Below are 13,016 nucleotides of genomic sequence, written 5' to 3'. Positions count from 1 at the left end.
GTACAGCTTCCATGCACTATATGAAATTCAAAAAGAATGTGTATATACATGTTTTTGATGTTTTTCACCCACCACAAGAGCGTGGTTTAATTTTCAGATTGCTAGTTCTTTGCATGCTGCAGTATGATACGTGCCTCAGGAAACAAAAAAAGCCCTGATTAGTTCCACTTAGTGAACTTCAAAGGTTGAGCCTTGTGTTTATATGTCTGTACTTGTCTCCCTCCATGTCGGAAAACCCACTTGAATCTCGGATATTGCATGCAGCGTCCATGCCCCACAATGATGACATGGTCAATATGCATGTGTATGTTTTGGCCGTAAGCCAAGTCACCCTTTAGTCTGCAGTATGTATGTTATGCAACGGTATTATTATTTAGCCTCCAGCTTCTGGGTCATGGTCTTGTTTGTACACCACCACTCTGTTTACCCCTGTCTCTGGCTGCTAATCCATTTCTCTTATCCTTCATGGAATTGTATTCCCATGTCCAAAGCCAACTTGTTATGAAGACGCAAAGTTCATGCAAATCTCCTTCATGTGAAGGGATTTCACTTGCCTGTGCTTTCATGATGTTACACATGGTCTCTCTGAACTCTGAGCCTGTCCTGTCCGGTTTCTCCTCTAAGCCAGGCATAGAATGGCCCTCCGGAGAGATGGTCGGTTTACAGGCCTGGGAGGAAATTTAAACTCGGGTTCCAACATTTCTCAAACATGACTTTCTGTTGGTATTATGTTTTTATATTTGGATGAGATATGATTTTGTATAAGGAGACAAACCTGGGTGACAAGTAACTCTCCAGAGCTGTAAATCCAGTGGTCAGCCCTGCTGTGAAAATCTTTCCTCACCGTTTACCCTCTCAACTTCCTCCTGTGTGGTATCCTGTCACCGTATATGCATTCACTCATTCATTTCCCTCTTTCCCATCAGGCCATACTTGGAAGAGCCGCGCAACGTCATCGTGCACAAAGGTGCGGAGCCTCTTGGCATCTCCATCGTCAGCGGGGAGAATGGAGGGATCTTTGTCTCCAAAGTGACTGGAGGTAGCATCGCCCACCAGGCAGGATTGGAGTATGGAGACCAACTGCTGGAGGTATAGACAACTAACTTCATGTTGTAGCTTCAAGTGGCATAAATAAGAATGTATAAGATAAGATGCCTTTGGTTCTGTATAGCCTCACTGCGGGGCAAGCATATTCATCAGCGCTGTCACAGGTCCCAGGATTGTAATACTAGCTGAAATGCATGAATTGAAATGGTGTTTTTACTGCATATGAACTGTCTGCTTATACTGATGTGCTATTGCAATATCGAGTGGGTGTACTGCACTTGTGAATGATGCACACACAGTTTGAGTAGTTAAAAGAAGAAGACTTATGGACGTGGGATGTTTTTGAAGTTTGTTTATCACACCCGAACTTTGCAGAGGCTTAGTTGCTCTGTTTTTTTCTGTGCTTCATTATCACACAAGGTAGTGGCTCCTTTGGCTCCTTTGACAGTGCTAATGCCTGTCATCCCGTCTTACATAACCAAGCTATGAACTAAAAACAGTGTGCACTTTTTTTTATATGTTTACGTTGACAATTGAACACAAAAGTAGAATCACCCTCCAGATCCATTTCTTAATGTAGCTACGTTAAAGTGAAGACATTAATGAAGATGTAATTAAGACTTAAGGAAGATGTTCACCTGAGTGGTGGCTAGATGACCTCCCCTTAATCTTTCAGTCTGTTCAATATAGGAATAGGTATGTGTTGTGAACGAGGTACATACTTACGACAAAAAACAAAAAATGCATCATAAATATGCATCAGTGGCTTTACATAATCACAACAAAGCATGCGCTGCCTCAGCACTTCTGAATTGCAAATAGAGCTACAGATGTTTCAAGGCAAACAATGGCTGTCTGCTCTCTGCACAAAGCAAAGAGTATGCACTATATTTTTTTTTCTAAAGCAGGAAAATGGGTGTAAAGTTAATCCTCTGTCAACTCTCATGAGTATCGTTTCCACCAAGCACTACTAATGACTTAAAACCCTTAATAGACCGGGCACATACTGTGTTCATATCTCTCTGTTCTTTTAATAACCCCATCTCTCCTAAAACTCTCCCTAATCACACATTTCTTCCTTTATCAGTATAACGGTATCAACTTGCGGAACGCCACGGAGCAGCAGGCTCGCCTCATCATCGGCCAGCAGTGTGACACCATCACCATTATGGCCCAGTACAACCCACACATGTACCAGCTGGGCAACCACTCTCGCTCCAGGTAACAGGATGTTTCTTGAAGAATTATTCAGAGATGTTCGGTGGGGGAGTTGTTCATTCTGCGTCCCAGCTGGGCTGCTTTGGCTGATTGCTGAATCGGTTCCAGTAAATGTTCCAGTTAAGTTAAGAACGACGGAGATGTTTTGACAGAGTTTCTTTTTTTCAGGCAGGCCAGATGATACATTTTCATTGCATTTACACTTTTCCAGCTGAACGAGCAGAGACACAGAAACAACATTTGTTCATTTAGGTGTGAAGTGTAAAGAATTAACTGTCTGGCTGTTCATCTTTAAATGTTCTCTAAGTGCAAGGTAGAGCCTGACCGTTCAATATAAATCCCTGAAATTTTGATATTCAACTGTTTTGTGACCAATATATATTCTCTCTTGCATCTAATAATGCCTTTTTTATGCAGTTTTCTGTACCATAATATTTTTTTATTAGCTGCTAATTTCTAACTTTAATAATGTAGACAAAGTAATGTGGAGCAAGATTATATGGTCAAAATCCTCTAATTTTGCACCATGTTGGCAATAAATCACAGTTGCTCTTAATCTAGTTTAGATTAGAACTGTTGCAGGACTGACCTCACCATAGCTTCTAGCTCATTGTAGTTCAGGAGCCACATACTGCACAATTTGGGACGCACCAGTAAAATAATAGCGTAATAACCTATAAACAAAGAGAACGTAACATTTTTTCCTTTGTTTTATTGCAAAGGAGTAGAAGTACATTATGTTTACAGTTAATGAACTATCCTTAAGATAGTACATTAAGACATTAAGAACAACCTGAATTTCTTGCGAAAAATACCGTATGTGCAGTCTCAACAATATTATGCCTCTTCTTTCTTCTATGTAATTTTCACATTTGGCAAATTCATCTTGTGGGCTGGATTGGACCCTCTGGTGGCCACACATTAGACACTATTAGCTATTAGATTGATACCAAGAACAGCTGCAGTGTACAACAGCAGCGTCAGCAGAGTCATCTGAGTAATAGTGAGAAACATCAAACGTAATGTTTTTTTTAAATAATTCAATTGATGGAGCAAAAACTTTGACTGTTCCATCTGTGCAGCTCGCGTCTGGAGCCAGTCAGTACTCAGTCGACTCCCCAAGGAAGCGGGGCTGCCACCCCCGACAATCACTCCGCCATCGATACACTCAGCGAACAAGACGAGGGCACGCTCACTCCCTCCTCCAAGCAAACTACTCCCACAACCAGCCCTCACAATTTCATCAGGTAAACATGTGCACCAACATTAATGAGATGCTAAGAGATCTTATTCAGTGTAATAAGCTGTGCATAGGATGAATATGTGCTCTGTGCACATATCTAACTGACCAATTGTTGTCGTCCAGGATGCCGTCTGAGGGCAGCAGGAAGGTGTGTGAGCCACGACTGGTGACGGTGCGCAGGCCCGGAGTGGAGGTGGGAGTCACGCTCTGCGGAGGGAACCTGCGGGGCGTCTACATAGAGAGCCTGGATGAGGACAGTCCTGCCAGAGGCCCCGATGGGCTGCTGCCTGGGGACCTCATCCTAGAGGTATAGACTCACAACATTTCCATGCACGCATGCATAGACACACAACCTGCTGTCTAGGAATTTCTATGAATTGTGTGTGGAGACATTTCTGGAAAGATGGATGTTCTCTAAGTGAGAGTTTTAGTCCGTTTCACATTACACTGTGGATTTTCATTTGACAGTGAGGAGACGTAGGACTAGAAGTGATCTCAAAGCTCTTATGAGACGTTTGCTGTCTCTTGACTCTTAAAGAGCCTTGTGTGCTGTTGTTACTTCAGACTCGAGCACTGACAGAAGGCGCTGGCTTTTTTTCCCCCCTACCTGTCATTGTTTTTCATTGATCTCCTCCTCGTCTGCGTTCTCTCTCTCTCTCTCCATATCGGTGATCTATCCAGGAGCACCGCAAACTCATAATAGACAATTCTTGGCATGCTCCCACTTAGCTCTCTGCCACAAAGACCTGCTATCTGAATTGCCATGCAGCTTTGTCATCAGTCTGCACAGCATCAGTCTGTCCTTCAATCTCCCATCCTGTTTGTTTTCTTCCTCCAAACATGGCACAAATCAATACTGCGACACTTTAATACAGCTGAGAGCTCAGAGGAAATGTAGCCATTTACAAGTGGACCCTTCGCAGGCACGCCAAATTATTTCACACTCCAAATTTCTCTGCTTCCCACTCCGAGTTTGTCTGAATTGTCATGACGTGACGTTCATTAGGCTCCTCTCCACGTTGTCTTTCAGTATAACTTGGTGAATATGAAGAATAAGACGGCAGAAGAGATGTACGTCGAGATGCTGAAGCCTGCAGAGGTGGTCACGTTCAAGGTGCAGCATCGGCCAGATGACTTCAGCATGCTCAAAGATGTTCCAGGAGACGGCTTTTATATTAGGTAAGTGCATAGATACTCATATTACACATAGACTTAATGTGTTACAGCTCTGCAAAAAGAACTACAACAACTTTTCCCCAAGCAACTTCATCATCTCATCTCTGCCCATGCTGCTATATATAGAACCACTACTGGAGTGGCCCTTGGACAAGCTTGAATCTTTCTCATCTAACCAATTATGTCCCAGATCCAGTGTGTGACTGCGATGATGCTAATCACACCACAGATTTAGGTTATCTAATCTCTCTCTACTCACTGTTCACAAACACTGTGTCCATTTTGCGCTCGGTGTTTTTCCAGGTCGTTAGAAATAACATTGTGTATGAATGGAAAAACAAGAACTAAAATAGTCACGTTTTATTGTTGGAAGTCTGTCCAGGCGTGTTGCAGCAGCTGCTGCAGTCACTTGTCATATAGGCAAGTGGGCTTGTGATGTCATCTGCAGTAAATACACTCAGCCTGCTGGGCTGTCGCAGATAGGCTGTTCGGGAATGACTTACGAGGCTGCAACATGAGGAAAGCAGGTCCTATACTGTTTATAGATAAACTCCCTCTTCACCTCCTTTCTTACTCTCTGATTCTTTATCTTGTTGCCATCACACCTCTCTCTCCCAATGCCTCACCTCCTCTCTCGCTGCTTCAGCCTCACGCCCCTCACACCCTCGTTCCGCCCTACTCTTCATAACTCCCCATCTATCTTTGTCTCTCCCTCCCACCAGGGCACTTTACGACCGGGTGGGTGAGGCCGAGGGGGACCTCAGTTTCAAGAAGGATGACATCCTGTACGTGGATGAGTCTTTACCAAAGGGCAGCTTCGGGACCTGGATGGCCTGGCAGCTAGATGAGAACGCACAGCAGATCCAGAGAGGGCAGATCCCCAGCAAGTACATGTGGGTGGAGAATGCGATACACACTTACACACATAGTGTACATCTTTGAGCAAGCGGAGAGTTTGTAACAGCTGAGACAACAATCTGTGCCATACTGCCACGATGCAGGAATCATATCCAATGTCACTTCTCTACCATTCCATGTTTTGGACCATTGCTTTTCTCTTAGACATTGTTCTCTTATTGTATCTTCCCTGTAAATGTGCCTTGATGTTGGAAACTGTTTCTGGCTGAAACAGTGATTCTAATGCAATACAACAAATTGTCTCTTAACAAAACAGTCCATACATGTGAAATTGTCATAGTTTTTATTTTATTTTCCCTGCACGTATCCTCTTCACTTAAATCTGTTGTTGCGTTCATGTGCCGTGTAGGATGGACCAAGAGTTTTACCGCCGACACAGTGTGACAGAAATGAAGGAAGACTCCAGCAAAACTCTGTCGGCAGCAGCCCGCAGATCCTTCTTCAGAAGGAAACAGAAACACAAACGCAGCAGCTCCAAAGACAGCAAAGAGATGGTGGCTCTGGACGCCATCAGCACAGACTCTATCCCCTTTCTTGATGGTAAGAAGAAAGGGCTTCATGTGTCGGATTAAAGAAAACAAAGTCCAGAGGATATTTCTGTTGACCTGTGTGCTCGCTCCCTCTGTCAGACTGTGTGAGCCTGGCGTACCAGCGGGTCCAGAAGGTGGAGTGCACCTCTCCCCGACCGGTGCTCATCCTTGGGCCGCTCACTGACCCCGTCAAGGAGATGCTGGTGAAAGAGTCTCCTGGGAAGTTCTGCAGATGTGTACTGGGTGAGTTCATCCCATCCAGATGTTAGTCCCAACAGGGGGAATAAATCACTCATAAAAATCTCTGCGTTTGGAGGAATAGGTGGTTTAGTTTTTGAAAATTTGTATTTCAGTCACATAATGTCTTTATGCCTTTGAGGAACATCCATGCTTTTACCACATTGGCTGTTTGTTTTACTCTGCCATTCTTTTTGTCTGCAGAGGTGATGAAGGCATCCCAGCAAGCCATCGAGAGAGGCGTCAAAGACTGCCTCTTCATCGACTACAAGCGCAGGAGTGGCCATTTTGACGTGACCACTGTTGCTTCTATAAAGGAAATAACAGATAAGGTATTAGTCAGTGCCTCTCACTCTCTCTCATCAGATTGTATCAGGAGCGATAAAGTGGCCTCTATTTGTCTTTGATCTCTGCCTTTGGTGAAGATAACTTATCACCATCGCAGCACTTCAGGCTTGGATATCGTTGAATGAAAGGGTTCCTGTCATGACGGCAGTGCTTTAAATTACCGTATTTACCCGAATATAAGACAACCCTGAAAAATAAGACGATCCGTCTTTTTGAGACTTTATGAGATGGAAAAAATACCGTCTTATATTCGGGTCAGTACCGTAGTTCATCTGTTGTGTTATGTCTGTTGTGTTATGTCAATATTATTTTGGTTTTTTTTGCTTACAGGGCTGCCACTGTTTGCTTGACATCGCCCCACATGCCATTGAAAGGCTCCACAGTGTTCACATTTATCCAATTGTTGTCTTTGTCCGCTACAAAAATGCCAAGCAGATTAAGTAAGTTGCACCTTTTTACAATACACACAATGACACACACACACACACACACACACACACACACACACACACACGCGCACGCACACACACACACACACACACACACACACACACACACACACACACACACACACACACACACACACACACACAGAGACACAGTGGTAGTGTGGTACAGAATGTCTGATGAGTGAACTCTGGAGTGCTATGCCAAGGCCAGAAGTATGAGGATAGAGATGTCCCGGTACAGTGGCACTCATTCCCTGTGTGTCTGTGTCTCTCGATGATGGATGGATGGATGGATGGATGGATGGATGGATGGAGCGGGATAAGCCTTCACACTTTCCATCCTACCATGAACCCTTTGGCGTGTCTGTCAGAGCACCCCACTCCACCACACACACACTGTATAATCCCAAACAGCTGCTGAAGCATAACTGTTTTTTCCCCCCCTGCTCTGTTTGTCATAAATATTTGCCAGGATTCATCAGATGCTGTTGTTACATATTTGAAATAGGCTGAACAACAATAATTTGGCTAATTTGGGACACATTTTCATATTTTTCACTGGCAAAATAAGTAACTATAAAGCATTTTAAGTTGGTAAAGATAGAAAGATGATGTTCACTGATCTTTTTTTCTTCTTTAAAAAAAAAAAAATCACAGGGAACAGAAGGATCCAATTTATCTGCGGGACAAAGTCTCTCAAAAACATTCCAAGGAGCAATTTGAAAGTGCACAGAAGATAGAGCAAGAGTACAGCAAATTCTTCACAGGTTTGTATGCAATCACAACAGAAACCAGCCTAAAACACAGATTATATAATAATTCTTTGTTTAAAAAACAAACACATATATTTTTTTCTTTTTTTTCACTTCCAGTCAGTACTTTTCTCCCCTGTTTTTTCTCAATGAGTCACCTTTTCTTTGCAGGTATTGTCCAAGGTGGCACCCTCCCTTACATTTGCACTCAGATCATGACTATAGTTGATCAAGAACAAAGTAAAGTCCTGTGGACTCCACTTGGCTGCCCCTAGAGGAGACCGGCTGCCACTACAGCAAACTGCAGCTTCTCATCTCCATTCCCCCAAACACTAATTAACTCTTTCACACTATAACAATAGGTACTCTACAGCGAGCTAGTTATGTAAATTATTGATATTTTTTTATTTTGTCTTTGTTATGGTTTATAATCAGAGCCTCCTTTATTTCTGATGTAACTCCGGAGCAGGTTAGTAGCACTGGATCTCCATGTTAGAGTTCATTGAGTCTTCCCTAAGGGTTTCTGGTTGGTGTATATGTAATGCTGCATTGTAAGCATCCGTTTACAGTCAAAAGACGTGTCTGACTATTGATGTTCAATATTTGCTTGAATGCGTGTGTGTGTGTGTGTGTGTGTGTGTGTGTGTGTGTGTGTGTGTTTGTGTGTGTGTGTCCCCACCAGTGTACACAAACCTCAACACTAATGAAGTTCAGCAACCCCTGACCCACCCGTGTACCAAATGACATTTGTGGTTTCCCTACAAATATGCACCCATTTTAATGACTGACAACTAATTGTGTGTGTGTTTGTCTTTGCGTGCGAGTTTGTGTGTGTGAGAGAGAGAGAGAGAGAGGAAACAGCATTGAGACTGTTGCTCACAATTGTAATGACAATTCAGATGAGTTGTTCGTTAGTGCGAATACGACGCTATAGAAATGGAATGCGAGGATCAGACATCACATTCCTCGTGGTGTTTCATCACAAAAAAAGTGCAAAAGCATCAAAAAACCTCTTGAAGTATGCAGCTGCGTTCTCACTGAACCCGACTGCCAGCAGCAGCGACGGCCATGAAAACTCCAAACACATCGATGTGTGCTCTATGCATTGTGTTTCTATAGTAGCCGGGTGTGTGGACAGTTTATGGGCCTTTCGGAAGTGCCTTCGGAGAAGAAGCCTGATCTGAAACCAACCCCTGGGTCACGTAGCCAGAACACGCAGATGATTTTTGTTGAACGTTTCTCCTCCAGATCTGATATATAATCATTTCACCCATCGTGGACTAAATGATCTAGGGGCTGATTTGAGACCAGTACAGTGCATGACAATGGTGAGGTTTTGAGGGTCGGCCGGAAAGGCGTCCAACGGGTTAACTCCTCAGAATGCACTCCAGGGCTAGACAGACCACTGTGTAACTATCATTATATCTCTTTAACATATATTTAACAACAATATAGAGTATAACATATACAATATGCAGATACATCTGAGAGAGAAAAAAAACAAATATTATATATATTACATGTATTTTCACTAGGTCATATGCCTAGGAACGTCTGGCAGTCAAGTAATGTCTTAGCAGGTATTAGCATGTTTTTTTTTTCTTTTAAATTTATTTTTTGTTTTTTTTTTGTGGTTGGTTGTCAGTCACTTATCGATGTACTCATTAAAAGAGACACTATGAAGCAAAATTTGCAGGGTAATATCTTAAACGATTTTTCTCTGGTCTGTTTAAATGTTAGTGACTTTTCATTGTTATTTAATTGTATTTTTTATTCAGGAGGCAAAAAAATATTGACAAAAATATTCTGCCCTTCCTCGAAAACCATATCCTGTATCTTAATGTGCCAAAATCCACTAAGGCAACTTTATCCTTTTTATTTCTGTTTTGCACTTGTTTATCTGTGAACCTTAAACATATAACTGTTCCTAGGTTTCCAGTAGACTACAAATAGGTACTATAATTTCTACTGTAACTAATTCACATTTTATGTATCACATCAGTTCCTTACATTTCATTGATGGCCTTTTTATTCTTCATTAGAAAAAAAGGATCACTTCTTATTTGAATTATTAAAAAGGGATCTATTCTTGCACAGTTTTTCAAAGGAAAATTAGTCCACAAGTTTGACTATTGGGCTAAAAGAGTAAGAAGAAGCAAACTGTAATGTTCCTATTTTTCTGAATAGATAGCATATGTTCTAGAGAGAGAGCGAGAGAGACAGCAGGATACAACATGAATTGGTTGTATTTTTAGGAAGAAGAATCTAGATGCCAGGTACTGATTGAACTTTTTCTTTTATTAAAAAGAATGTGATTTGTATGTTGAGACATTAACATGAGAATAAAGCTCATTTTCTGTATCACAACATGGGCTCAGGCTGAAGTTTTATTCTGCTCTACTACTAAAAATATTGCATGCTTGAATTTGCATCTTTCACTTACCACCACCGCCCAGTTTGCACTGTTTGAGCAATGCTTGAGAAGATAAGTTTCAAAAAGTTTTTTTTTAAAGAAGAGAACTAAAACAGAACTGATGGCAGTTTTTTTTCTGTCTTGTTGAAATATGACTGTGTCCCTCTGACGCGTACGAGGATAGAAAGCAAATCCACTTTTTTTTTTCCTTCTTATTTTGTTGAAAGCATCAGCAAATGAAAGGGCCATCAATTTCTGAGTTGAGATAAGGTGGCATGACAGTATCTGCCAGGATCTCAGAGGGAGTGCGATAAAGATGTGGCCTTGATTCAGCTTTAGAGAAGCAGCTGCATCCTTGAGTTTATACACGGTTTTGAAAATGCTGTGGCTTTGTCTGTTCTTCAGCAGCAGAACTATCGTACATCATGTTTGCAGTTAGATGGTGACAGCTCAATGTGCGTTGTCACACACTGAGAAGTCCTCTTTAGTAAAACAATGCGTACATCACACCCTATATAAGAAAGATTAAGATAATGCAGGTATATCAGTCACTTCAGTTACTTTATTTACTCAGGGATCTTATTAAGATCCATGTCTCTTTATTTAATTAAAGACAGACTTTGCATTGTATTGTATAACCATGTAGACCTGGGCCTGTACCTACTGCTGATGAAAGAAGAGTTGATCTTTTATACATTGTGAACATTTGATAGGATGTTACACCACTATGTCTTGCTTTTTCCAAGCTAGTTATGATTTTGTTTCCATGCATTATTCATTGTCTTCACTCACCAGTGTGGTGCTGGGTTTCTCCTTATCGTATGATTTATTAGTTGTACATGATTTATGAGGAGAATAATACCACTTTTGCTTCCCTTTTGCCTCAATTTCCACCAAATTGCTTCAATTAAATCACAAATTATTAATTTGAAATGAGATTTAAAGTAATAAGTAGTTTAAGTAATTTCACAGTTCAAAATCACATTTTCCCAGAAAAACATCACTTTTTAAAATACAATGATTTCTTTAAGGGAAAGAACAATGATATTGATGTAAAGTGAAGAATCATCTCTGATCGGCTAGTTCTGCTTAATATGATTTGAGAGTGACTTCTAAATGTTATGCTTCACTTGGTACCATAACAAACATATAAAAGAGGAACTTCTATTTCAGCAGCGTGCCTTCAGAGCTGCTTTCCATGCAGTTAGGCGGCCTGTAGCTACACCAGAACTTGCTGGTTGATTGGCTGCCTCTAGCTCGAGGTTGTTTCCTCCAAGCTGCGCGTCAGGGGTCACATGGTCCTCTAGCCAATGATGTCACAGTGAATGACTACCCTCCAGCTGCCTGTCAGGTTCACTGGGGCAAGAGAGCACCCAGTGTCTCCAAAACATCCACTATTGCCTCAAACTGCCAGAAACTCAGCTGTACTTGAGTGAGAGCAGTCATTGTTTGAAACCAGACGCTGTGTTAGCCACTAAATGGTTTTTCAGAGAATGCTGCTCATGGTCTCAGTCACTAATGACTTTGAAGCACATCAGACATACAGTAGGTGCAAGCCTGCTATGTCGTGTCCCAAATTCTTTATGTCCTCCAAGTCTCCTCCTGCCTATTTTAGAAAGAGGGTAGGGTCTCCTGCCCTCCTGCTGAGGTGTCTGTTTCAAGACAGCTGCTGACAGCTCGACTGAACTTGAGAAGTCTCAAGTCTGACAGCAAAGGATCTTTGTAGTCCACGGTGGCAAGCTGTGGCCTTTCCCGGCTCACGTCAAAATCCCGTTGTCACAGCGAGGAGGCATGTTTCCTTCTTTCACCGTGCCTCCGCTTGATAGGGTGAATTCGTCCCGTTCTCCAGCATGTTAACTCCAGCATCTCCGAAAGTCCCTGTGGGATTACCACCTGACTGCTTTCACGTTAATCTCCTCATCTGTCAGTGCCAAGACCTTCCAGCTAAAGTTCTGCTGGCCCACAGGAACCACTTACACACCAGCTGGCCTTTCATAGGGAGGGGGTGATCAATTGGAGTCCATTCTGCTGCGTCCAGCAATAAACACCAGGAAGATTTATTATGACACATAATGTACATAGCATGTGCTGCTGATGCTCTCACTCTCTGTGACCTCTCCGTGGGGGTTATTGTTGCTTTGGAATTTGGATCTCCCTTGGCTTGTACACAGAGTAGCCTACCTACGGTGGATTGATTTTCCTGTTGTTGTCCTCTCTTCTCCACATGCATCATAAATTATGTGCAGATAAATTTGTAATTCTTTGTGAATCCAAACCATGAATAAACATTATTACTCTGAATGGAAGGCCTATGTTAGCCGGACTTGTGATTTACACCTCGCTTGTTTCCTCATGATTTCATCACTTATTCAATAAAGATGAGCATTAATAAAACATTTCTTGATCGTGAGGCTTTAGATAACTCAGATTTATTATTTTCTGACCCATGTCACCTTGGTTCTTGCAAGAATATTCATTTTTTATAAGCTGTTGTAATATTTGAAAAAAAAAGAGAGAAAAAGTCAGTGGATCCTGCCACTATAGGCTGCTGCGGAGCATCATCATCTGCCTTTATTGTGAAAGTTCATCTTTTTACCAGCAGGAGGACAATTTCAGAGCTGCTGCTCAAAGCCCATCCTAATGCTTATCAGGCTGCCTGAGCACGAACAGATCAGACGCTGTCTG

The 13,016-nt window shown here is 42.1% G+C and overlaps 1 protein-coding gene across 7 annotated transcripts in view; it reads left to right on the top strand.

Annotated features, from left to right (window-relative positions):
- Positions 1-8,495, top strand: part of dlg5a (discs, large homolog 5a (Drosophila)) — a 33,974-nt gene extending 25,479 nt beyond the window's left edge. For all 7 annotated transcript variants that reach the window (XM_085799939.1, XM_085799936.1, XM_085799934.1 and 4 more), the window contains 12 exons: positions 927-1,089; positions 2,135-2,268; positions 3,348-3,512; positions 3,632-3,815; positions 4,539-4,687; positions 5,407-5,577; positions 5,952-6,142; positions 6,232-6,375; positions 6,574-6,701; positions 7,048-7,157; positions 7,824-7,933; positions 8,090-8,495. In XM_085799939.1, the coding sequence (XP_085656065.1) occupies positions 927-1,089; positions 2,135-2,268; positions 3,348-3,512; positions 3,632-3,815; positions 4,539-4,687; positions 5,407-5,577; positions 5,952-6,142; positions 6,232-6,375; positions 6,574-6,701; positions 7,048-7,157; positions 7,824-7,933; positions 8,090-8,193 (1,753 nt within the window). In that variant the 3' untranslated portion in view covers positions 8,194-8,495. The remainder of the gene's footprint in view (positions 1-926; positions 1,090-2,134; positions 2,269-3,347; positions 3,513-3,631; positions 3,816-4,538; positions 4,688-5,406; positions 5,578-5,951; positions 6,143-6,231; positions 6,376-6,573; positions 6,702-7,047; positions 7,158-7,823; positions 7,934-8,089) is intronic.
- The last annotated feature ends 4,521 nt before the right edge of the window (positions 8,496-13,016 follow it).

Source organism: Trachurus japonicus, chromosome 15 (assembly GCF_045865225.1).
Source record: "Trachurus japonicus isolate A0001 chromosome 15, Traja_1.0".
NCBI classification, from domain to species: Eukaryota; Metazoa; Chordata; class Actinopteri; order Carangiformes; family Carangidae; genus Trachurus; species Trachurus japonicus.
The sequence above is the reverse complement of the archived record's forward strand: the minus strand, read 5'-3'. Positions and strand labels throughout refer to the sequence as shown.